Genomic DNA, 27618 nt, shown 5'->3' with positions numbered 1-27618 from the left:
ACTGAGTCCTACGAAGCAGTCCTCTTTATACACACCCCCCTAATCTACTCTAATCTAATTTATACACATTCCTTTGGATGTGTCTCTGGAACTCTTGACCTGTTATAAAAATGTAATTCTCCTCTAGTCTCAACTTTTTGTTTACACTTTCCCCACCTACTTGTTTTAATGGCAATCTGGCTTTTCCTTCACAACACCACTTCTCATAAACCAGGGATGATGCTTCCCCAAATTTCCTTAACTCGCAGGACCAAAGAAGGGAGGGTCATTCATCACCATTCCCATTGAACTTTCTTCCAGGCCATGTCCTATCACCTCCATTCCAAGATCTCTCCCCGCACCTCACTCCTGTCTCATGCCCGAACCTTGTCACTCTTCTCCATCCTGATCCACGACTTTCCTTTCTTGCCATAATCACTGTGCACCTCCCATGCCCACCTCTGTTTGGAGGCTTCAAGAAGGTGGATGAGGGCTTCCCTGGTGTCACAGTGGTTAAGAATCCGCCTACCAATGCAGGGGACACAGGTTCGAGCCCTGGTCTGGGAAGATCCCACATGCCGCGGAGCAACTAAGCCCATGCACCACAACTACTGAGCCTGTGCTCTAGAGCCCACGAGCCACAACTACTGAGCCCATGTGCCACAACTACTGAAGCCTACGTGCCTAGAGCCCATGCTCCACAGCAAGAGAAGCCACCGCAATGAGAAGCCTGCGCCCTGAAATGAAGACCCCAACACAGTCAAAAATAAAAACAACTTAATTAATTAAAAAAAAAAAAAAAAAGGTGGATGACCTTGGGAATACCCAAAAGCACAGTTCAGAGATTTCCTCCTCCACCTAAAGATTTCACCTCCATTCTACTCACACTGCACACAAGCCCCACCACACCTTGGACCTTATCACTACCCAGAAATACTCCACCTTTAAGATCTAGGCTTCCAAACCTCTGGCTGTAGCTTTCTGTTTACCTACTTCTCTACTTCCTTATTCTTTTAGGTCCTGCCCTTCATCCTCATCAGAGCTGGTTCCTTGACTCTTGCTACTGCCCTCCATCTTACCCATACTGGCTTCACGAGCCTCCTTGTTGATTTGGGACTTCAAGGCCACCCAATGTCAATGATGCTCACATGAACACCCTGGGGTCCCTGTTTCTTTCTTTCTTCTTTTTTTTGGGGGGGGAGGGGCCATACCTCATAGCATGCAGGATCTTAGTTCTCTGACCAGGGATCGAACCCATGCCCCCTGCAACGGAAGCACAGAGTCCTAAGCACTGGACCGCCAAGGAAGTCCCTGGGGTCCCTGTTTCTATGACTTTCTCAGAACCAACATGCCAATCCCTGAGCCTAGTTACCCCGTTCATCTTCTCTCAGCTTGGAAAAATTCACAGGAACATGCTGATTGGCTCTATGAGGAAAACTGAGAACTTTAGTTGCCTCTTCAAAACTGCCCAAGCTTTCAATCCAACCCTGGCTGAGGCACGATCACTTTCTCTACAGCAGCTGTTTTCGTTTCTCCATTCTCCTATCCTTCTCCTTCTTATATCAGCAGATGACTCCCCTCAATACCCTTCCTCTTTCCATCTCATCACAGAGGAAGAGATGTCCATGTTCTCTGCATCTGAGCAGGGGTGGGAAAGCTGGAGCTGCTGCGGCAGCATCATTCAGCGATGAGAGAATCATTCTCAAACCTCAGTGTGCATCAACCTTTACCTGAGTGATTTGGTTTTTTGAATCTGTGGTGGAGAATTTTTATTTATTTGTTTGTTTATTTATTTATTGAAGGATAGTTGACTTACAATGTTTCAGGTGTACCGCAAAGTGATTCAGTTATATATACATACATATATATGTACATTTATTCTTTTTCAGATTCTTTTCCATTATAGGTTACCTGAGTGATTTGTTAAAATGCAGACTCCAGGGCCCTAGAGATGGATTTGCAGGGTCTGGAGCAAACCCCAGAAGCCTGTGACCCTTATGCAGGTGGTAAGTGAATTTGAGAATCACCGTTCAAAGTCATCCTCTCACTCAGATGATGGAGCTGCCTCAACTTTTGCCCTGTGAAATACCAGAGACAGGAACAGCTGGATATTACAAATTATTTGAAGAAAAAAAAAATCAATGAACATTTAAGCCAAGCAAGACTGAATGAGGAAAGTACGGAAATGACAAGAACTGTGAATTCTTTTTTTTTTTTAAGAACTGTGAATTCTTGAATTCTTATTCTAGCACCTAAATGGGTTCAAATTTCTTAGCAAAAATGAAAGATATATGACAAAAATGTACAAATGGCTAACTCCCCCACCCTAAGAATTCAATGTTTCACTAAAAGCAAACAAACTGAATTTACCAAACAATAAGCTTAATATTCATTTTTATTTCTGTGTATTTTCACCACTGAGCTTTCTACTAATACTTTTCCTGATCAGCATGACTTAGAATCATGGGAGAAAAGAGTTGTCAACAGCCAGGAGACCTTTATCCTAATCCCAAATCTGCCACTAACTCTACCATTGAATGAAGTTGATGAACTTCTCTGTGCCTCAGTGTCCCCATATACAAAATAAGGATTTGCACTCTTAGAGGAACACAAAAATGTTCAGACCAAAAAGCCAGTGGAAGACCGTCCTACAAATGCGAGACAAGAGAAAAATCACTGTGTAACAAGCTTGTACCAATCCTGTCCTCCAGCAGCCTTGCTTGGAGCCCCTCTATGCCTTGAATGATGACACTGTTCTATGGCTTTTAAGCATCACAGCATGAGGCAGCATCTGGTGGGGAGATTCATACAGGAAGGAAGAGACCTCAGCAGTGTTTGCTCTTCATACCTTTTGATGTTTCAACAAAAAAGCAAAGCATTCTTTCAAACCAGCCATAACAGCGGCAGAACCAAAAAGACAAGCGATGAGTTGCATGTAGAATCCAGTCACAACCCAGAAGAAAGATGCACCAAAACTATCTTGTGTGAGAAGAGAATAAAATCTACATCACTGAAAAGTGCAAATTCCTACTAAAACTTTAAGAAGACTGATAGAAAAGAGACAGCGAGAAGAAGGGGAGGGAGGGAGAATACAAGGTAAATTCTGCCCAGAACAAACTATTAGTAGTGGTCACAGTTAAAACAAAACCAAAAACAAGTAAGCAACAGAAAAAGGAAAAAAAGAGAAACAGAAAGACAATGTATGGCTATATTTTGCTAATTCTACCAAAACTCAAGAACTGAGAACTGATCAAGAATGAGAACAATGCTGTGCGGCGTGACCAAAAATGAAAAAAAAAAAAAAAAAAAAGAATGAGAACGAAGCTAGTCCACATAGAACCTAGAAACCAAGACCACCCAAACCAAGGTTTTGAACTTAAGACATGAACAAAACACATGAAGAAATAAAGAAGTCAGACAGTGTTAGCCTTTAAGCACACAGGTTTTGAAGTCAGACAGAGTTGGAATACAGTTTATGTTGCCAGTTAACCGTGACCTTAGAAAAATTACTTAAGTTTTTCCAGGACTCAGTTTCTCCACCTATAAAATGGGGATAACCCCGTGTAAGTTGATTGCTCCGGGCACCACGCCTGGTGACTGGACACTCAGTGTGATAACCCCTGTAGTAAAGAATGTTTGAGACCATGGAAAATTCCAAACACCTCCCAGCTCTCCAGCTTCAAAAAGCCTGAGAAACAAAATGTGAACTCTGGGATCAAATGTCAGTTGCTCAACTTCCCCTTGGCTGGAAAAGATTCATATTGATTATTTGTATTTAAAAATATGAGCGCTCTGAGAAGTTATGCTTTCATCTGTCAGATCACACCTGACTGGCACTTATCCAACACAAGCCCAAGGTTAGAACTCAAAACCTGTGAAATTAAAAACAAAAGTCTCCCAACTCTGTGTCCCAACCCCAGGCTTGGCTGATAATCCCGCTGAGTCTAGATCTGCCCCAAGGCATTTGACCTCCCAGTGTCCTCTGTTCCCTAAATCCAGTCCCTTGTCAAACCCTATGGCTTCTCCCTTTATAACCTTAATGTCTGTGCCTCCCACTCCCGCTCCACAGTCCCTGGTCACTGCCCAGCTGGATGGCAGCCCCTGAGGCTCCAGCCACAAGCACCACACCCTGGCAGGCAGGGCTGGCTGGTACCCTGTCTTCTCTGGTTCCACTGAGACAGCCTACTGAGCCTCACCCTCGCCCAGGCTACGCCCCACGACCTTCTTCTCACAGGTTACTGCCTCTCCCTACCATTGGGATGTGCCTTGCTGGGTCGAGCCCTGGCCTCCCAAAAAAGGTCCTGTGTCTCTCTGGCCTATGACTCTCGAGGCCAGCCAGTTAGAAGGCAGCCCCAAACAGACCAGTCCTCAGCGGCAGGCCCTCCCCTTGGAGGAGCCAGACCCTGAGAAGGGCCCCTGCTCTCAACTCAGCTGCGCCCCCTGCCCCACCAGCCTGCCAGCAGCTGCACGGAGCAACCCCGCCCTTCATCTTGTCCCCCTGGATGGCAGAACTGAGGGCAGAGTCAGGGAGAGAACAAGGAAGAAGGGGGAAATGAAGAATTACCATAGAAACATGAAAGCTATTTATGGTTTGAAAATGCAGTTAGGAATTCCTTAAAACTTCATTAACGTTCTGTATAGAGCAGCAACATGTCTCTCAATAAGTTGATTACCAAGAAAGGTATTTCCCTCCCAATTCCAAATTTCTATTAGCATTGCGTATGAACACAGCCATGGGCAGCATCCTTAGGAATAAAGACAGTGATGTCCAAAAGCGCAGAGGAAATCCAGAGGATTCTCTAAAGCATTCTCCAGTCCATAGATTCTTTTTCTTGAAGTATGTAATCATAAATACTCAGAGTTAAGCAATCCCACACGCCAGGCTCTCCCTTGCTTAAACATTTGTAACATTTCTCCTTTCAGAGCTGATTCTCTAACTCACTACTGGGTAAGGCCAGAGCTTGAGGCTTGATCTAATCAATGAGGTGTCCTTTTGGTATCTGAGTTGTAAGCACTGACACAAAAGGAATCACACCCGTGTTTTGTTTCCTTTCCAGGGCACATACAAAACTGTCCCAGACTCGCTAATACAAAGAACAGCTTGGCTCACATAAAGGGCTCTTTGAAGATAATATTTCTAAACAAGCCCATCACCAAGGGAAGGCTTTTTCGCTTTGTTTATTTTCAGAGGTAAGACAGAAAAAGTAAGCACAGCAAAAGATTTGTATGCATTTTCTCTTTCCTTAAAAAAAGGAATATTATATTTCAGGAACTTTCCTTGGGAAACACAATAGCAACCCCATTCATAACTACTTGCTCAACTGCAATTTGCAAACTCCCTCTCCATTTCTTGCCAAGATTCCCTCTCCCATTCCCTGACCTTCATAACAGCTCCAGCTGGATTTCCTTCCTCAATCCCCAAAGAGAACCCACTATCTTCAATTCTGCACAGTTGTCCTAAAAAACTGAAGAACTGAAGTTCTTAAAATAGACTTATTTTCATCATTTAAATATATTTTGCAGAGATTAATATGAAATCTACTCAGCAGTATTAATTCTTTTGGAAAGGCAACTCCTTTCATTTAAACAGCGAGATTTCCGGCATCATAGAGAATTTTCAAAGTCCATATAGATAGCAGACTTGTTTGCCTCATTTCAGCAAAATTCGCACTGCAAAGAAGCTATCAAGTTAGCTTTCTGGGCCTACCTGAAAAGAAAACTTAATCCATTTAGTATTATTTAATATGGTAGAGGAAGGAACAACTTAGTTTAAAATGGCTCACGATTCAAAAACATCAAGGCATAAATAACCTTAGTACCATCATCATTTAGACCAAGTCATCATCTAATTCCCGGTTTGGTTTCTGACAGTAATAAAGTCTATTCCCCTTACCCCCCCAAACACACACAAACTGCCCCTTTCTGGGGTCAATTTCAAAGGCTATGTACACACCCTGTAGAAGGCAGCTTCTAAGGTGGCCCTCAGTGATCCTCACCTTCTTGAATTCATCCCTTTGTGTAATCCTTTCCCCTTGAACACAAGACAGATTTAGTAACTTGATTCTAATGAATAAAACACAGCAAACTACGGGATGTCATTTTTGAGAACTTGAGGCTACAAGAAGACTGGCTTCTGCTGTACGTGCCGTTTCTTGCTCTCGGGCTCGCTCACCCTGATGAAAGCCAGCTGCCACGGTGTGAGCTGCCCTAGGGAGGGCCCATATGTCAAAGGAAGCCTCTGGCCAACTGCCGAGGAGGACTAGGTCCTCAGTCCCAAACTCTAGCTGCCAACACCAAGTGAGCTTCCGGAAGCAGATCTGTCCTGCCTGAATCTCGAGAGGACCACAGCTTTGTGAGAGACCCAGAACCAGGGGACCCAGGAAGCTCTGCACAGATTCCTGACCCTCAGAAGGGAGATCGGCTCAGTGCTTTGTGACCACCTAGGGGGGTGGGATAAGGAGGGTGGGAGGGAGACACAAGAGGGAGGAGACATGGGGATATATGTATATGTACAGCTGATTCACTTTGTTATACAGCAGAAACTAACACACCATTGTAAAGCAATTATACTCCAATAAAGATGTTTAAAAAAATAAAATAAAAACAAAGAAAAATAAAACAAACAAACCAAAAATTTGTCGCTTAAGTCACTAAGTTTGAGAGTAAACACAGTCATGGATAACGAATACATATGCCAGACATTCTCTGCCCTCCTTCCACCATTATGATTAGCTCTCCATGACATCATCTAAACCCTTCAGCCTGTAGAGAAACACACCTCCTAGGGTGAAGAGCCACTTTGTAAAGTAGTTATCTCTCTTTTTTGAGATATGCCCTAAAAATATGTGTTTTTCATTTTTCCTTCATTGCCATTAATATTAGTGTTTGGGACTTAATTAAGAAGGCTTTATACACAGACTTCATCATTTTATAAACTGTGAGCAATAATTTCAGCCACAGTCATTTTAATACACAAGCTACCTCTTCCTCTCTTCATTCATTGAAAAATACTCTATACTCTTTTCTGGGTATCTTCTAGTTTACTGTAGTGGCATTAAGTTGTCTAGAATTACTAAACAGTGGGTCAGTGGGTCACATCTGACTATAATATAGAATCTTCCATCAACACAAATATCAAATTTGACCTCCAGGCTGACAGTCTAACCAAATCATCTAGAATCCTGTCTACCATGAATCTAATTCATATCCTACTTGTTACCTCCAGGAGAACTAAAACATACAGGAAACAGGATACAATCAATCCTCATTAGTAACAAAAATTCAATGCTGGGCATTAAATAATTCATTCAAATATGGGGGAGACACGATGTCACGGATACCTTATAATTGGGGTATTTGACCCAGATGGTGATGTCAGAGAAGGATTCCCTGAAAAAAGTGAGCTTCCGTCTGAAGACAGAGCAGAGTCTCACTCGATAATGAGGAAAAGGAAGCAGCACATGCAAACATCCCGTGCAGGAGAAAACATGGAAATGAAAAGGGGTCAACGTGGCTGGAAGATAGAGCAATAGGGAACAGGGCACATGATGAAACTGGAGAAGCTGGAACGACTGGACTATGTGGAACCTATGAGTCCCTAAAGCACTTCGGTTTTTATCCTGAGTATTGAGAAACCACTGGAAGATTTTGAACCGATCAGAATTTTGAAAAGATTCATCTGATGAAGGACTGAAGCAACCAGAGGTGTGGGGAAACCAGTTAGAGACCACTATAGCAATCTAGCAAGTGATGTTGGAAGCCTGCAGTAGGTTGATGCTGGAATAGAGAGGTGAATACACGAGAGAGATTTAGGAGGATGGTGGGTTAGATACAGGGAGATACCCATGCACACACATACAGAGAGATTAATAAAGCAAACAAAAGTGAAGGAAGGAATTTCAAACTCATGAGTAAAAGCTTTAACCTCATAGCAGTGAGCTTTTTTGAGCACAGAATTATTAGTTGTTTGGTCTCCATCTCCCAAAGTGACCCTATTGTGCCTGTTTCCACACGGTGGACGCTCACAAAAAAACTGGTAAATGGTGTTTAGACATCTCATGTATGTTTGGAGTACCTTCTATACTCATTTTATCTGCTAAACACCATTTAATCATATTCAACAGCTTTACTAAGACCTCTCCAAGCCAGGCTGAGCAAAGGAACTTTTCTTTAATAACAGCTTTAATGAGATATATATACAACTGACTCTTTCAAGTGTACAATTCAGTGGTTTTTAGTATACTCAGAGAGTTGTGCAATCATCACCATAATCAGTTTTAGAAGATTCTGGTCCCAGCAAAAAGAAATTCATACCATTAGCATCACTCCCCAACTCCCCAATCCCACCAGCCCTAGGCAACCACAAATCTACTTTCTGTCTCTGTGGATTTGCCTATTCTGGGCATTTCATATAAATGGAATCCTAACAATATGTGTGGCCTTTTGTGTCTAGCTTCCTTCATTCAGCATATTTTCAAGGTCCACCCATGTTGTAAGTATGTATCAGTACTTCATCCTTTGTTTTTTAAGATTATTTTTTATAGAGCAGTTTTAGGTTCACAACAAAATTGAGGGGAAGGTACCGAGGCTTTCCATATACCCCCTGCCCCCAAAGACATGCACAGTCTCTCCCATTATCAACATCCCCTGCCAGTGTGGAACATTTGTTTTAACTGATGAACCTACATTGACATATCAATCACCCAAAGTCCACAGTTACATTACAGTTCACTCTTGTTTCTATATATTTTGTGGGTTTGGACAAATATATCATGGCATTTATCTATCACTGTGGTATCTTACAGAGTATTCTTACTGCCCTAAAAAATTCTCTGTGCCTCTATACTCATCCATCTCCCCACAACCAGTGATATTTTTACTGTCTCCACAGTTTTACCTTTTCCAGAATATCAAATACTTGGAATCATATAATATGTAGCTTTTTCAGATAGGCTCTTTTCACATCATAATATGAATTTAAGGTTCCTCTGTGGCTTTTTATGGCTTGATAGTTTATTTCTTTTTAGTGCTGAATAATATTCCATTGTCTGGATGTATCAAAGTTCATTTATTCATTCATCACTGAAGGACCTCTTGATTGCTTCCAAGTTTTGGCTGTTATGAAAAAAGTTTCTATAAACTTCCATATGTAGCTTTGTGTGTGGACATAGCCTTCACTCCACTGGGTAAATAGAAGGAGCACAACTGCTGGGTCATATGGTAAGAATGTGTTTAGTTTTGTAAGAAACTGTAGAACTATATCCCAAAGTGACTGTACAATTTTGCATTTCCACAAGCAACAAATGAGAGTTCCTGTTGCTCCACATCCTCGTCAGCATTTGGTGTTGTCAGTGTTCAGATTTTGGCCATTCTGGTGGGCGTGTAGTGGTGTTTTGTTGTTGTTTTATTTTGCATTTCCCTGATGACCTATGAAGTGGAGCATCTCTCCTTATGCTTATTTGCCATCTATATATCTTCTTTGGTGAGGTGTCTTTGGCCCATATATTAATCAGGTTGCTTTCTGACTGTTGGGTCTTAAGAGTTCTTTATGTATCTTGGATAACATTCCTTTATCAGTGTGTCTTTTGCAAATACTTTCTCCCAGACAGTGGCTTCTCTTCTCGTTCTCTTGACATTGTCTGTTGCAGAGCAGAAACTTTTAAATGTAATGAAGTCCAGCTCACCAATTCTTTCTTTCATGGATCATGACATTGGTGCTATATCTTAAAAGCCATTGCCAGGGACTTCCCTGGTGGTCCAGTGGGTAAGACTCCGTGCTCCCAATGCAGGGGGCCAGGGTTCAATCCCTGGTCGGGGATCTAGATCCCACATTCATGCTGCAACTAAAAGTTCGCATGCCACAACTAAAGATCCCACACGTCACAACTAAGACCCTGTGCAGCATGCATGCATGAATGAATGAATAAATAAATAAATAAAGCTATTGCCATACTCAAGTTCATCTACGGTTTTCTCCTTTCTCATTAGCCTCTGAGAGTTTTATAGTTTTGAATTTTACATGTTGATCTGATCCATTTGAGTCAATTTTTGTGAAGGGTGTAAAGTCTGTGTCTCAATTTCATTGTCTGCATGTGGATGCCCAGTTGTTCCAGCACCATTTGTTGAAAAAAGACCATCTTTGCTCCACTGTATTGCTTTGTTCCTTTGTCAAAGTTCAACTGACTGTATCTACAGGGGTCTATTTCTATGCTCTCTGTTCTGTCCCACTGATCTATTTGTCCATTTTTTCACCAGTACCACACTGTCTTGATTACTGTAGCTTTATATGAAGTTTGAAGTCGGGTAGTGTCATTCCTCCAACTTTGTTCTCCTTCAATATTGTGTTGGCTATTCTAGGTCTTTTGCTTCTCCATATAAACTTTAAAATCCAGTTGTTGATATCCACAAAATAACTTTCTGGAATTTTGATTGGGATTACATTGAGGCTATAGATCAAGCTGGGAGGAACTATCTTGACAATATTGAGTCTTCCTATCCATGAATATGGAATATCTGTTTATTTAGTTCTTTGATTTCATTCATCAGAGTTTTGTGGTTTTCCTCATATAGATCTTGTATACATTTTGTTAAATTTATACCTAAGTATTTCATTTTGGGGGATGCTAATGTAAATGGTAATGTATTTTACTTTTAAATTCCACTTGTTCATTGCTGGTACATAGGAAAGCAATGGACTTGTATGTTAACCTTGTATCCTGCAAGCATGTTATAATTGCTTATTAGTTCCAGGATTTTTTTTTTATTCTTTCAGGTTTTCTATATTGTCAATCATGTCATCTGCAAACAAAGATTTTATCTTCCTTTCCAATCTGTATATCATCTATTTCCCTTTCTTGTTTTATTTCATTAGCTAAAACTTCCACTATAATATTGAAAAGGAGCGATGAGGGGGAATACCCTTGGCTTGTACCTGATCTTAGTGTGAAAGTTTCAAGTTTCTCACCAGGAAGTATGATGTTAGCTGTAGGGTTTTTGTAAATAGTCTTTCTCAAGTTCAGGATGTTTCCCTATATTCCTACTTCACTAAGAATTTTTATCATGAATAAGTACTGAATTTTGTCAAATGCTTTTTCTGCATCTAATGATATAATCATATGATTTTTTCTTATTTAGACTGTTGATGTGATGAAGCACATTAACTGATTTTCAAATGTTGAACCAGCCTTGCAAACCTGGGATAAATTCCACTTGGTTGTGATTTATATAGTTCTTTTTATACACTGTTAAATCTGATTTGCTAATACATTTTTATAGCTGAATAATGTTTCATTATATGGATATATCACACACTGTTTATCCATTCATCAGTAGACGGACATTTGAGTTGTTTCCACTTTTTGCTCTAATGAATAACACTTGAATGAACATTTGTGTGCAGGTTTTTGTGTGGACATAGGTTTTCAATTTTCTTGGGGATATACCTAGTGGTGGAATTGCTGGATCATATAGTAACTCGGTATTTAATTTTTTGAGGAGCTACCAGACTGTTTTACAAAGTAGCTCCACCATTTTACAATCCAACCAGCAATGTACGAGGGTTCCAATCTCTCTACATCCTTAAAAACACTTGTGATTGGGGCTTCCCTGGTGGCACAGTGGTTGAGAGTCCGCCTGCCGATGCAGGAGACACAGGTTCGTGCCCCGGTCCGGGAGGATCCCACATGCCACGGAGCGGCTGGACCCGTGAGCCATGGCCGCTGAGCCTGTGGTCTGGAGCCTGTGCTCCGCAACAGGAGAGGCCACAACAGTGAGAGGCCCGCGTACCGCAAAAAAAAAAACAAAAAACACTTGTGATTGTCATTCTTTTTGATTATAGCTATCCTAGCATGAAACGGTATCTCACTGTGGTTTTGATTTGCATTTCCCTAATGACTGATGTTAAGCATCCTCTCCTGTTCTTACGGTTCATTTGTGTATCTTATTTGGAAAAATGTCTATTCAGAAACTTTGCCCCCTTTTTTTTTTTCCGGTACGCGGGCCTCTCCCTGCTGTGGCCTCTCCTGTTGCGGAGCACAGGCTCCGGATGCGCAGGCTCAGCGGCCATGGCTCACGGGCCCAGCCGCTCCGCGGCATGTGGGATCTTCCTGGACCGGGGCACGAATCCGTGTCCCCTGCATCAGCAGGCGGACTCTCAACCATTGCGCCACCAGGGAAGCCCTGCCCATTTTTAAATTAGGCTATTTACTTTCTATGGTGTGCTGTAAGAGTTCTTTATATATTCTGAATACAAGTCTCTTACCAAATATATGATTTGCCAATATTTTCCCCCATTCCATGAGTTGTCTTTTCAATTTCTTGATGGCATCTCTTTGAATAAAAAAGGTTTAATTTTCACGATGTCTAATTTATCTAGTTTTCTTTTTTTGGCTTGTGCCTTTGGTGTCAAGTCTCAAAACCACTGCCTAATCCAAGGTCACAAAGATTTACTGCTGTGCTTTCTTCTAAGAGATTTACAGTTGTGGTTCACACATTTAGATTAACAAAACCATTTTAGGATAATTTTTGTATATGGTATGAGGTAGGGATCCAAATTCATTTTTATGCATGTATATATCCAGTTGTCTCAGCATCATTTGTTGAAAAGACTGTTTTTCTTCCCCCACTGAATTGTCTTGATTGAATGATTTTTAGATTAAACTAAGCTTGCATTGCTGGGATAAATCCCACTTGATGGTATACAATCCTTTTTAGATGTTGCTGAACTCAGTTTGAGTTTGTTGAGGATTTTTGTATTTGTATCCATAAGGGATACTGGTCTGTAGTTTTCTTGAGGTACCTTTAGTTTTGGTATCAGAGTAATACTGGTCTCAACAGAATGAGTTAGGAAGTGTTCTCTCCTCTTACATGGTTTGGAAGAGCGGGAAGTTTACTGAGTATTGACTCAATCCTTTTTACTTGTTTTACATCGATTCAGTTTTTAAAATTTCTTCTTGAGTCAGTTTTAGTAGTTTGTGTCTTTCTAGGAATCTGTACATTTCATCTAGGTTAACTAATCTGTTGGCATATAATTGTTCATAGCACTCCGTCAACATCCTTTTTATTTCTATAGTGTTGGTAGTGATATCCTCCTCTGAATGAAGCAACTTTTAAATGGTCTGAGATTAATGATCACAGAATCTTGAAAGTAATAAAACCAAACTTAAAGATACACTGGACTCTTACAACTCTGAATTTTAAAAAATTTTGAGTTACAGGACATATAGGCTAGGTATCCTTCCAGTTCTCACCCTTGGAAAGAAAAAATCGAGGCACAAAGACAAACCCAATGCATCTCTACTTGAAATGCACCAAAGTCAGTTCAACTGAAATAAACAAGAAACACTTCCTAGCTAAACTTTCACATTCTAAGTGTACCATTCAGTAGAAATTCAATATTCTGAGGCAGCTACACTCACATGAACACACACGTGCATGCACTATAATAAACCCGGTATGATAAATTCCTAAGGCGTTAACATTGTAAAAGAGTCAGGCAATAAACCCTTTCAAATAAATAACTTTTTGAATACTAACTCACTCCTTCATTTATTTCCTGAGTTCAGGACCATCGAATTCTGTACACTATGCTTTCTGAAATCATAACAAACATATCTATTAATAGCCACATAATTCTTACATACTCCATAACCAAAAAACAGCTTCCCTAGGCTTCCCTGGTGGCGCAGTGGTTGACAGTCCGCCTGCCGATGCAGGGGACACAGGTTCGTGCCCCGGTCCAGGAAGATCCCACATGCCGCGGAGTGGCTAGGCCCGTGAGCCATGGCCACTGAGCCTGTGTGTCCGGAGCCTGTGCTCCGCAACGGGAGAGGCCACAACAGTGAGAGGCCCGCGTATCACAAAAAAAAAACAAACAAAAAAAAAAACAACTTCCCTGAAAGTCATAATAAGTGTTCAGATATTAATAAAAGATTCATAAATACATATTACATCTAATCTCTTCTTTTAAGATAAATTTATGAAAACCATCCTAGAGGAAAAGCTGTGTATTTTACAATCTATTCTTTCAACAAAACTATTCCTAAGGAAGCTTTCTTCAAAGAACTTGGGCTAATTGTTACGTTGATTTTTTTTTCTTTAAACTTTGTCTTTTTTTAAAAAAATAAATTTATTTATTTTTGGCTGCATTGGGTCTTCGTTGCTGTGCACGGGCTTTCTCTAGTTATGGCGAGCGGGGGCCACTCTTCGTTGCCGTGCACAGGCTTCTCACTGCAGTGGCTTCTCTTGTGGAGCACGGGGTCTAGGTGTGCGGGCTCAATAGTTGTGGCACGTGGGCTCAGTAGTTGTGGCTCGTGGGCTCTAGAGCACAGGCTCAGTAGTTGTGGTGCACGGGCTTAGCTGCTCCACAGCATGTGGGATCTTCCCGGACCAGGGCTTGAACCCGTGTCTCCTGCATTGGCAGGTGGAGTCCCAACCACTGCGCCACCAGGAAAGTCCAGCATGTTTATTTTGAATGTCTGTGAATCCCTCTCCCTATCTAACTTTAGCCACAATTTGACTAAAAGCATGTTTTTAATAATCTTAGACTGACGGTGAGTCTTCAGTGACTTGCAACCTAACTGTCAACTTCCAGACACATTAAATAACCTTAAAAACTGAGCCTTTAGAGCTTAGAGCTACAAGGCTCTGTTAAAACATTAAACAACCTTGAAAACCCCCCTTTTAAGCAATTTTGAGGCCAAATTAGTGCATGTGTCACTGAATGTTCTTCTACAAAACAGTGATTAGAAACCTCATTCTTCTAGCTCTGTAGGTAGTTATTTATCAGTGATCAGAGATAATTAACACCAATGACCATTAACTCCATGTTTATTTTCTACAGAGATGAGAGAGCTGGAACATATCTGTCCATGAAACAATACTGTTGCTTGATCACAGCACAAAGCATTAAATTAGAATCTAACCCATGGCATATGGGCACTGCAGTATGCACCCAGCAAAGGACAAAGTTCTGATTCCCCTGATACCGAGGCCTAAGTGCAAATACTTTATCTTCACTTTCTCCTTGAAGAACCCAACATTGACTTGTAATCTAAAAAGTCTAAAAGAGTCAGTGTGATTTTAGAGACAACATATCCTAAGCGGTCACACACCCATGGGTTAAAAAGGAGATTGCTGTCATAAACCTACTCTCCAGCTTAGTGAACGATGGACTTCAGTCTGAAATGCTATTTTTCTACTGGGCATATAGGAATATATAATTATACATTGATTAATAAGAGTAGTAATAATTATAATCATTGGGGTAGAGTTGGGGAAAAGATATGAGGCGGCTCTGGAGGAAAAGGAAGTTGATTTAAGTCTCTGCTGCTTCCCTATATCCATGCCAGAGAGATGAGAAATTCTGAAATAATCTGCAATTTGCCTAGAGATTTCTTAGGAGGTTCTAAGAAGAAGGAACAGTTGCCTCCCTAGTGCCTTGACCATGGTTGTGGTAGCAACTTTTTCTCAGTTGTGCCATTTACAAAACACAGGTGGTTCTTCTCCCATTACCTTACTACCAAAAAGGCTGCAGATGAGTTATTAAAAATACAGTACCCCAAAGCTCATCTCCAAGAGAAGGTGCACAAATAGACTAAGTTTGACTCTTACCTTTTGGCTTCCTCCAGGTGGCACAAGTATTCATACGCGATATTCTGCCGCCTCCTCTCATCCATCTCCTCTGCCGAGAGTCTTTCGTCGTCCACAATAGCTAGAAATAGAGGATAACATCACATGACTTGTTAAGGGCAGTGTTCATCAAATAATGAGACGACCAACTAGGAAAAATGCATATGCAGCCCAACACTGAATAATGAGGGATGGGGGTATTGAAACATCAAGCGCAGGAAGAGATTTGCTGTTGGACTTTACAATATTATATTATTTCTAGCAGAAAATGCAATACTGAAGTATAAGTTGACATTAAATAATAGAAGGAGAATAGCAATCAGATTTCACAGACATGATGCCACAGGATTTAGACAGCCTCAAGTCAATTAGAGGACGGTCTACCAGCAACAACTTCGCTCAACAAGCTTGTAGAACTGGTCCAATGGCTCAGCTTGGACCATCCTAGAAATTCTGGGGCTGAGCAACGAATCTACAAGGACCTGTGTTTTAACACTCCTAGAGGGAATTAAGGTTTCTCATCCAACCCAAATCCTACTTTACAGATGACAAAGTCACTAAAATCCCTCCCTCGTTTATCTCTTGGTCTTTACAAGGCTAACTTTCCCTGGTCAACAGGTATCCAAAAGAAAAAAGCCACGGAGACAGCCAGTGAGCAGAGTCTCCAAGCCCACACCCTTTATTCCAACACAAGCCTAGTTTATAAACTGCCATGCTTCAGCCTTGCTTTTCTGTAGAGAGCGCAGCTTCCCCGTTTCCTGATTGCATTTCCTCTGCCTGCGGGCTCAACAGTACCCCACAGCCGCCAACAGTCACATCAGCCAACTCTTAGCTGCCTATTTACACGACAACACTCCTCTCTCATGAAAAGGACCCCCTTTTCCTGTTCAGTCCTGAAATTTCATTCTGATGGTTGTAAAATGAATGTGGTTTCTCATTTGTTAGATTACTCATCTAACGAAGACAATATGTGCAGGCAGCAAGGCTGTGGTCACGAGGGGCAGGACCGTCCGTGTTTGCTCTTTTGTTCCCCAGCCGCCAGCGCCAGTCAGCCGTTCCATAAATGGGACCCCTGGTCCCAAGCAGAGGAGAAAAGGATGTGAAGGTCATCCATCCATCCCTAGGAAAGGTCAACCCCATGCCCTACTGATGAGGAATCTGAAATATCAATCTGGCAGACAAAAGGCAGTAAGATCACATTTTGAACTCTTACTGGGCAAGTACAGGGCTCGACACTTAAGATCGAAAAATAATACCAAACCATCAAAGAACTCAAAAGAAAGGGGAGATTAAATTTACGTCAATATAAAAAATGACGGAATACCGTAAGCATGGAAATATGTACTAGATGCTTATTTATTGAGCACTTACTTTCCTTCAAGGGTTAGGCAGTGTTTTCTATGCAGTGTTTCATTCAAGTCTCACAACTCTCTCTGAGGCAGGCGCATAATCTATCCCACTTTACCCTCTGAGCAAACAGGCTGAGAGGCCATTTGCCCAAGTGAAGAGCAGAAACATTAGAGCTAGAAGTATTTGGATGGGATGTAAAAAGCAAGTACAGAACTTTGGGAAATGTCTTTGTTTATGGGGGAGGAAGAAAAAGAAGCAGCAGGAGAGGCTGGAAGAGCGCTAGGACAGGCTGGTATACAACAAAAGCAGGGCCAAAGGAGCAGGAATTTCCACACGGATCACTATCCTTTCCCGATTCCTGCCCCCGTCCGACGACTCCCAAGTTTCCTTGTGGCTCCATTCCTTAAAACGGGGAGACCTCAGCCCACACCAATGACACCGAGAGGGCTCAACAAAGATTTGTATTTGTCAAAAGCATCTTTTTTTTTTTTTTTTTTTAACAAATTGAATCTGATTTAACTTTAGAAGAGAGCTTTCAGATTTAGGAAACGTACCGAAGCTCTCGAACAACCCTCCTCTGCACCTCCACTCGGAGACCCCAGGCCTCTGACATCTCTCCCCTGGGCTCTTGCAACGGCCCTCAAACAGCCCCCCAGTCGCCACCCCTCCTCCACCCATTCTCCTCACCGTCCCCAGAAGCATCTTTCTAACATACAGTCCTACTGATGCCATTCTTCCTCTCCAAACCTTCAATGGATCCCTACTTCTTACAGAACAAAGTTCAGGAAGAAAACACGTTCTCTCCCCTCCCCTACCTGAAGCCTACAGTTCAGCCACCCTTCCTGGCAGCACCAGGTTCCAGGCCCAAACCACTCCCTTTTAAGTTTGAATTCTTCTGCTCTCCAACATCTCTCTGTCTAGAAAGCCACTGTCCCACCTGTGTGTGACATCTCTGTATCTTCTTGAGCAAACTTCTGTGGATCTCGAAATCAGAAACCATCCCCAGTCCTCAGCACCTTGGTCCACATTTCTATTATATCACTCATCGTGGAAGCCCCCACTGTAACTGGGTCACATCTCGCTCTCCAGACTGGGGATTCTTTAGAGGAAACGACTCTTTTGCTTCATCTTTTATGTGGTTCCTTGCACGGAGAGGGCACTCAAATATTTGCTCAACAATTATCTTCCAGTGAATCTTTAGTAAGTGCGCTAACCATCATCCTGACATGAATATACTTTGAAATTATGATCTTCTCATTCTGGGTTTTCTTAGAAGATTCCCGGCATGCCCGCGTAGCATCAGCTCATCCTCCATCTCCATTGTTCCTAACAGTTAATCCCCAGGACCCCCCATGACTACCAGCTTCTCATTTTAATTTCAGTCTAAAGACTGCCTCCCATTTCTGACAGAATATTTCCATTTTATGGTACCTTCAGCATGTTAAAGCTTGAAAGCAATAGAAAACTCTCAGTCGGAGTCCACCTGGTCATTTTGCCCTCCTCAGAGGTAAAGGTGGGGTCGCTCTCACTGCCACCTTCCTTCCTGGCTGCTGCTTCCTTCCAGCCTCAACCAGCCCACCCAGTAGGAGGCGGAAGCACCAGCAGCGCTGGCCCCCAGGCCTCTGCCCCCCAACTGCCTCCACAAGCCATGCAGCATCCTACCAGCCCAGGGCGGCTGGGGGCTCTCAAACTCTGACATCACCCTGCCCAAAGAGAAGATCTGACGTAACGTTTGAATTAAAACACACTCTCCCCACAAAGTTTTATATTGCCACTGCAACGTTTTGGCCATAGCTGATGGAATTCTGTCTTGTTTTTTTATAAATTTATTTATTTAAGTAATTTACTTATTTTTGGCTGCATTGGTTGCACGCGGGCTTTCTCTAGTTGCGGCAAGCGGGGGCTACTCTTTGTTGCAGTGCGCGGGCTTCTCATTGTGGTGGCCTCTCTTGTTGCGGAGCACGGGTTCTAGGCGCGCAGGCTTCAGTAGTTGTGGCATGTGGGCTCAGTAGTTGTGGCTCGCAGGCTTAGTTGCTCCGTGGCATGTGGGATCTTCCCAGATTAGGGCTTGAATCCGTGTCCCCTGCATTGGCAGGCAGATTCTTAACTACTGTGCCACCAGGGAAGCCCCTCTACCTATCTTTAAGGCTCAATCAAGGGCCACTTCCTTCCCAAAGTCTCCCCTGACTATTCCTGTTCACACTGTCCTCTCTCCTGGCACTGAAACCGGACAGGACCCTGTGGGAGCCTCCCGGGTACAAATCCTTTCCGGGTCCCCTGTTTCTTGTTTGCAGGAAAAAAATTTTAGCCTCCTAGACCTTCCCTGAGTACCAAAGGACAGACTCAAACAGTTACTAATCAGGGAAGGGAAGGAATGCAGAAACAAAGAAGGAGCAGTCAAGAAACTATAGTGCAGCAATGGGCAGGGTCCCGGTTCCTCCTCAAGGAACATATATAACAATATCTTTGAGTTCACTGAGCTGCACTCTACAGTCTGCGAGCCACAACTACTGAGCCCACGTGCCACAACTACTGAAGCCCTCATGCCTAGAGCCTGTGCTCCACAACGAGAAGCCACCGCAATGAGAAGCCCACGCACTGCAACAAAGAGTAGCCCCCGCTCGCCGCAACTAGAGAAAGTCTGCACGCAGCAACAGAGACCCAACGCAGCCAGAAACAATAAATAAATAAAATAAATAAATAAAATAAATAAATTAAAAAACATATATATCTTTGAGTTCTTCTACAGGAACTAAGGCCCCCACCCAGGTGGAGGATGGTAACTTCAGGCTGAGCACAAGATTCCTAGAGCACCACCCTGTTACCTCACCACCAGAAGAAGAAGAAAGCCACACACTCTGCAGCCCTCACCCCAAATTCTGCCTATCAGAACTTCTCCCCGAAAACCATCAGAGAGTTTGGGGGTTGTGAGCACGAGCCACCTGTTCTCCTTGCTTGGTCCTGCAATAAACCTTTCTCTGCTCCAAACTCCCATGTTTACGTTTCGGTTTGTCTGGCCTCACTGTGCGTGGGGCACACATACCTGCGTTTGGTACCAGTAACTCCTATACTACTTTGTTTAACAGTAAACTCCTAGAAGACATATCTGTGTCCTCACGGTGAGCAGCACACTTCCCTGCACAGGCTGCATGCTCCATTCAAATATCTGATGAACAACTAATCTCTTATCAGGAAAGAGTAATAAATGGGCTTTAAAGTATCTATGGGGGGTAGTTTTATTTGCCTATTTACACTGAATAAAGGACGTGGTCATTGATGGAGCAAATAACAGCGCCATTCTATAGACTTTACTTGACTCAGATTCAATTCACAGATTCTATGAGCCAGGCATGAGTCAAAGCACCAGGGACGGGGCAGTGAACAAAACAAAAAATGTTTGCCCTCATGGGGCTTCTTTTTACACATCCCTTCCTTCCCTCCTGACCCGGCCCACTGGACCACATACCTGGCTACTGCCCTTGCGACCACACACACTTCAGTCTCACCTTCCTTCCTTCATAATCTATTGTCAAAGCGTAAGCCAAGGTTACGAGTGTGAGAATGTCTTAACCATGACAAAAGCAGAGCCCTCTGGGCCACAGAGGTTGCCTGCAAATATTTCTGCATTACTCAATATTTCCTAAGTAGCAACTTCTAATAAGAGCCACTGGCATGGATGACACTGCCATTTAAAAAGCCATCACGGAGCTGATAAAAGAATACACTTAAGCATGACTTTATCGCCTATGAAGCACTTTTCCACATTACTGTGTGCTTTTCATCATCTCCCTGAAAGATAGGAACGAACTCTTTCTTACAATTGAGGAGAAGGGGGTCATGCAAGGGAAAGGGACCGCCTACAGTTACTGCTGGGTCAATGTCAGAGCCAGGGCTGGAACTGAGGTCCCTCAGCACCTCAGCCCCTGCTCTTTGCCCAGCGCCATGCTGCTGCTGAATCTGAATGAGCTGTGGAAGGCGCTTGTCACTGCCAAGCCCAAGGGAAGATCACTGAAGTGCCTTCAGAGTGCCTTTTATTTTATTTTATTTTATTTATTTATTTTTTTGCGGTACGCGGGCCTCTCAGTGTTGTGGCCTCTCCCGTTGTGGAGCACAGGCTCCGGACGCGCAGGCTCAGCGGCCATGGCTCACGGGCCCAGCCGCTCTGCGGCATGTGGGATCTTCCCAGACCGGGGCACGAACCCGTGTCCCCTGCATCGACAGGCGGACTCTCAACCATTGCGCCACCAGGGAAGCCCGAGTTGCTTTTATTTTAAAGCAAATTGATTAACTGAGACTTCCTCTAAAGTTCATCTTTACTTGCTGCCTTGAACCCTAAGAAACACGACGACGTTCCTTGTGGAGAACAACTTCCTGAAGTATTAGCAACTCACAAAACACTTTGTTATGTTAGCTGACATTGGCTAAATGATGGTAAAGCAATCACATTCTGTGGAAATTGCATTATAGGGTTTATTCAGAGGTTTAAGGAACAGAATGAGTCTGTAGAAAAGGTTTTGAAATAGAACTATAAGGTTAGAGACGGAAGGAAACTAAGGAGATCATTTTTCAAAGGACACCCACAAAATCCACCGGGAAAATAGCCCAAGACCTACCTTATTCATGAAGGAGTTGGCGTGGTCACTTGTTCACTTCAGCTACTCTACTTGCTCCCTTCACACAAGGACACCAAGGCCACCATCTCCTTTGTATTAAAATTTATTCATTTGTTCAACAAATATTACAGTGGCTGCTTTGTGCCAGACTGTTCTAGGGACTGGACACAAGTGACAAGTATGACACACTAAGTCCCTCATGAAGTTTTTATTAGAGTTAAACAACTAAAACATTGGCATACTTACAGGATGCTTAGGTAAGTAGGAATATACTGGAGGGAAGGCTGGCAAGAATCACAAAACCAGGGTTGGGAATCTCCACTTTACAAAACGGTATTATTTAAGAAAAAGCAGGTTAAGAATATAATATGAATCATCAATTCATAGAAACGTGCCATAGTTTAGCATTGTATGGTCACATTGTTGTTTTGTGTAACTCAAAATTTCTGTAAGGAACCCTGAATATCCTCAGGTAGGTCATTCAATTCAAACATGTACTGAACCATCTTTCAAGAGTTCAGACTGCCTTTACACCTAAATGGGTATCTCCTCCCTCTCAGAACTTATGGTTACCAGAGATGTATACCCCATGGAAGAGAACTGATTCCGAAACCCTAAAACTGGGGCAGGTTACAGGGGTAGGATACAAAAAATGAGAGAACCCCAAGTCCAAGATTTCCAGTAAGCTGATACTCAGTAAACTGACCCGTGATATATTCTGGCTTCTACCAGCTTCCTGGAGCATTTCGCAGCTACTTAATCTTAAGCCTTAAAGGACCACATGATCAAACTTCCCTAAACTGAACTTTCTTTTGAAAAGTAGACAAACCTGGGGTTGAAGTCCTTAGCAACCCGAAACGTATTCCCAGGCACCCTAAAGAATATGAAACAACAATAGAGACTGTCATTCCACCTGTTTAAGACATTGAAGGTTTCATCAAGCCATGGAAATTATAAGACACTGAGTGCATGGGCTCACAGCTCATCCATCTCCACATCCCTACGAAGTACCTGGTAAATAGTAGGTGCTCAGTAAAGTCTGCTGATTGGCATGTTCAGCTTTGTGCTTGACGGGCAGAGATGCTATGTCCTTCCTAAATTTAGTCCAACTAATTCCAAGCCCTGATGGTAATACAGCCATACTGTCCCGATCCCAAGGGAAGGAGAACTGAATTTGAAGTCTGTCCTCCACACCTTTCCTGGAACTTCTCCCCCAGCATACATTTCTAAGAACTCTCCAGAGTTATAAATCAGCACACAACTTCAGAGGATATTCAGGTTACATATGGCATTAAGGGACTGTGGCCACCTCCTCTAAAACCCTACATCTTCAAGTTCAGCATTAGAAGGAGAATTTCCTAGGTGGGGAAAGAAGGGTAACCAACAAACTACACAGCTTCCTTACAAGCATTAGGGTCTCTGATTGGCTACCAATGTCCTTTTTCAAGTGAGGTTATTAAGGCCCAGAAGAGTTAGATAGCTTCTTTGTCTTAATTACTCAGAAAAACGAGAAACATTTCAGGCTTTGTGAAAAGGTTACCCCTTTCTGCAAACATGATTTAAATGTACATAGCTTTAAGATCCACATATGAAAAAGAGTTCTTTGATTCCACTTTGATACAAAAGGTCCCAAACTTTTCCCCCCAAGAATGTGATCATACTTGAGCACCTAAGATGCCATCTGTTTCTAACAAGGCTGGATCTCAAAACCCAGGACACCTTTTCAGAACAGGACCTCACTTCTACATCTCACACATGGGGGTAAAATTAATTTGGGGCCACTGTGAAAACGTGAACAAGAATGTCTTTTTTTTTTTTTTAATAATCTGGAAACTCAAAGCAGACCATGAAGATGTTAAGGCCCATATACAAAGGTGGGCCAACCTGAAGTCTGGGATGGGAGGGAGGGGTCTGTCTGGAACTTCGCTCAATTTGGGAGAAGAATTAAAAGCAATGATTCTCAGATTTGGGATTCTGTAGTCAATTATAATTGCAAAAAAAACATTTTTGGGACAAAAACCATCTCTTTTGCTACCAAGTCGGCACAGGGAGAATTCCATTTGCTCACTGCCTGCTCCTACACACTTTGTCATCCCCACACAGATCTCAGTAAGGAAGAATGGGAGTGTCAAGTTTCCAAGGCCAGTTTAAGACTTTTTAACCCCAAGAGTTAAAATTACAGAAGGAATTATAAAAATCTTTAGTCTGGATGAGCTTCTACTATTTTTAAAGGAAGGGAAAGAAATTCAACTCATCTCACTTGGATAGGAACTTTCTGTGCTTTAGATGCTCAGCGCAAAAATGCTCCAAATTATTTACAACCAGTCCTAAAATGATTCTCCCTGTTTTCTACAGATAATGAATATTTTAAGGACACAGATGTTTACCTAAACTTTAATACTTCATGGGAATAATGCTATTTTACAACTGTTAAACAGACTTAGCAGGTTACGTAGTGACAGTTCCTGGGCTGTTCTCAAGAAGTAGCAAGTCACTGGTAATACCCTGTCCCTGTCCCCTCAAGCTACTCCAAATAACCCAGAATATCAGAGGGTGTTGCCACAAAGCTAGGAGTCTTAGAAGACAATAGAATAGGGCAGCTTGGCCTAATTTTTCCTTGACTATTAGGAGAAAAGAAATAATAAATCACAAATAGTTCAAAGGTAAGTGCAAGAAAACAAAACAGCCTCTTGGTTGTGAGTCTTCTCTGCGTTTCAGATGCCTATGTTGTCTTTCTCTCATTCACGTGAGCACTTTGTGATACGTGCATGAAAAATAGCAGACAGAAAGGATTAACACGTAATGATCACTTACTACGTGCCAGATACTTTACATATACTATCGCTTATCCCCCTTTAAGATAGGAATTTGAATCTCCCCTTTTCTGGTGGGAAAAAAACTCAGAGAGGTTCGGTCATTTAGGTTTAGGTAATTCTAAGATCTTAACGACAATTCAGTGGCAGAATTGGGATCTGAAAGAACTCTGATTCCAAAGTTCTGATCTTTCTACTCTCCCCAAGTCCTGCTGCCTCCCTGCATGTAAATGTTTGATGACTGGCCCAGCGGCCATTAGGCTCTTCTGAGGGTGTTATTAATGGTATTACTGATATCTCATTAATCAGCAGATAGATTTATGTGACTTTATTTTTCCTACTGGAAACCACATCAATTAGCGCTATTATCTTGAGAAAGTATAGACAGTAAAATTACAGGCTTATTTCTTAGAGATGCAGAAACCTCAAATGTAGTCCAATGAAGGAAAAAATATTAAGATAGTATTCAGTACTGCCAAGTTAGACTGTATCAGGAATGCAAGAGTTGAAACAAGATCAAAACAAAAAACTAAATGATGCTACGTACATGATACATCACGTCATACGCAAAGTCATATGATCAATAAATGCTGAGAACACGTTTGAGAAAATTTACCATGTTTTATCTGAGGCACCCTCCCCCATTCTACTTACTCCTCTTTTCCCCCCAAAGGTGAATTTCTGCCTAAACTGACAAAGATACCTGATTTTTAAAAAAGGGAAGGGGGCGCTGAGAAGAAAGAGCAGTGATTTTGGGTGCCTATAACACTGTCACACTCAGTTATGAAAGAGTTAACTAGGTACTTCCCTGGTGGTCCAGTGGTTAAGAATCTGCCTTCCAATGCAGGGCACATGGGTTCGATCCCTGGTTGGGGAACTAAGGTCCCACATGCTGTGGGGCAACTAAGCCTTCACTCTAGAGCCTACACGTCACAACTAGAGAGCCCGTGAGCTGCAACTACTGAGCCCACGCACTCCGGAGCCTGGGCACCACAACTACTAAGCCTGCACGCCACAATTAGAGAGAAAGAGAGAAGCCCTCGTGCCGCAACTAAGACCCAATGCAGCCAAATAAATAAATATTTTAAAAAAGAGTTAACTAGACACTCAGTTTCCTCATCTGAAAAATGGGAATAATGCCATCTACCCTCATGAAGCTGTTGTATGATTATTTGTAAAAAATATTTTAAAATCATATATATTTTAATAAATTCTAATATAATCAATTATTAAATTAGTTATAAGATATAAAACTTACAAACATGTATAGTAAAGACAACAGATAATCAGCTAGTTTTTCCAAGGATAATTGATTATACTCAATTTTTCCCTCACTCAGCAGCTTTAGCATCTATGTCCCATATAATTTGCAAATTGAATGTATTTGAAGCTATATAAATTTTAAAAAGCACCACAATTTTAATTCCACACACGTATAGATATTATATACATATATATATGTATGTGTATATTGCTATAATAATTATATAAGAGTATATCATATACACTCTAATCAAGGGGAAAAAACCTAAAAGGAAATGCTAAAATGTTAAAGCACTTGTTCCCAAAAGGAGGGCTCTGGAGTTTTTTCCTTAACTTTGATTCCTACACATTTTCCAAATATCTGTACCAGGGGTCCCCAGCTCCTGGGCTGTGCACCAGTACCAGTCTGCGGCCTGTTAGGAACCAGGCCGCACAGCAGGAGGTGAGCGGCCGGCAAGCAACCAAAGCTTCATCTGCTGCTCTCCACTGCTCGCATTATCGTCTGAACCATCCCCCGCGCCCCTACCCACCCCCCCACCCCCCACCCCCCCGTCCGTGGAAAAACTGTCTTCCATGAAACCGGTCCCTGATGCCAAAAACGTTGGGGACCGCTGCTCTGTACCACTGATGTGTACTACTGTAATTATATCAGAAATAAGATTAAATTTGTTTTTATGTTCAGTTACAGAAAGATGTTTAAAATATGATGAGGAGTAAGCCTTAATGCCAGTTTCACTGAGAAAGATACCTTTCATGCAACTAATTGACCCATTTGAACTTCTAGAAAAGAATCACAGGCAGGGCTTCCCTGGTGGCGCAGTGGTTGAGAGTCTGCCTGCCGATGCAGGGGACACGGGTTCGTGTCCCGGACCGGGAGGATCCTACATGCCGCGGAGCGGCTGGGCCCGTGAGCCATGGCTGCTGAGCCTGAGCGTCCGGAGCCTGTGCTCCGCGACGGGAGAGGCCACAACAGTGAGAGGCCCGCGTACCACAAAAAAAAAAAAGAATCACAGGCATTAAAATTTATGATGAATATTCAATCAGCTTTATTGTGAAAAACACACACACACACACACACACACACACAGAAGTTCAAAGACAGCGGAGAGGAAGATGATTAATGGCACCACACTCTGTTGGAAGGTGTGGTAAGCTCACGGGAGAGAAGAGGTAGGGATAGAGGTAAGTGAAAGGGAATGAACAGAAGAGGACCTAAGCTGGAGAACAAAGAGAAGGCTGCAGCAGACCTATGTGACATGAAAGCTTACAAGTCTGAACTAGAAGAAAACCACGGGTATGCTTTGCAAGAGCACAATTTGGCAACAGGACGAACAGGATGAAGAAGAGCCTGGAAAAAAAAAAAAAAAAGAAGAGCCTGGTACGCAGGAAGAAAAAGGAAGCCAACAGAGAGCAGCCAACTCATTTTGTGACTTCAGATGGTGGACGTGGAAACTGCACATGGCTCTGCACCAGAAAGGCAACCCCCGGGCCAATGTCCGTAAAGACAAGTTTGTGTAATTAACAAGGAAACAACATGGAGGCATCCCACTATTGTAGGGGTATATGAGGAGCTGACTTTAAACGTGTATTTAGAAGAGGGCTTTAATAAAACAGACTCAGAAGCCTAGGATGTAGAACAGAAGGGTACTATTAATGCAAGCATATGCTGTTTGTTAGTGAGTGTGCATGAACACATGATTCAGGACAATTTTTTTTTTTTAATAAATTTATTTATTTATTTATTTTTGGCTGCGTTGGGTCTTCGTTGCTGTGCGCGGGCTTTCTCTAGTTGCGGCAAGGGGGGCTACTCTTTCCTTGCGGCGTGCAGTCTTCTCATTGTGGTGGCTTCTCTTGCTGCAGAGCACAGGCTCTAGGCGCACGGGCTTCAGTAGTTGTGGCACATGGGCTCAGTAGTTGCGGCACGTGGGCTCTAGAGCGCAGGCTCAGTAGTTGTGGCGCATGGACTTAGTTGC

The 27618-nt window shown here is 42.5% G+C and overlaps 1 protein-coding gene across 2 annotated transcripts in view; it reads right to left on the bottom strand.

Annotated features, from left to right (window-relative positions):
* IQGAP2 (IQ motif containing GTPase activating protein 2) overlaps positions 1-27618 on the bottom strand; it is a 286332-nt gene that overhangs the window by 224353 nt on the left and 34361 nt on the right. For both annotated transcript variants that reach the window (XM_022594569.3, XM_022594577.3), the window contains exon 2: positions 15589-15688. In XM_022594569.3, coding sequence (XP_022450277.2) covers positions 15589-15688 — 100 coding nt within the window. The remainder of the gene's footprint in view (positions 1-15588; positions 15689-27618) is intronic.

This window comes from Delphinapterus leucas, chromosome 3 (genome assembly GCF_059928025.1).
Source record: "Delphinapterus leucas isolate spDelLeu-1000000601 "Yukka" chromosome 3, BTC_Dleu_Yukka2, whole genome shotgun sequence".
In the NCBI taxonomy this organism is placed as follows: Eukaryota; Metazoa; Chordata; class Mammalia; order Artiodactyla; family Monodontidae; genus Delphinapterus; species Delphinapterus leucas.
Note: the sequence above shows the minus strand (reverse complement) of the source record. Positions and strands in the feature narration are given on the sequence as shown.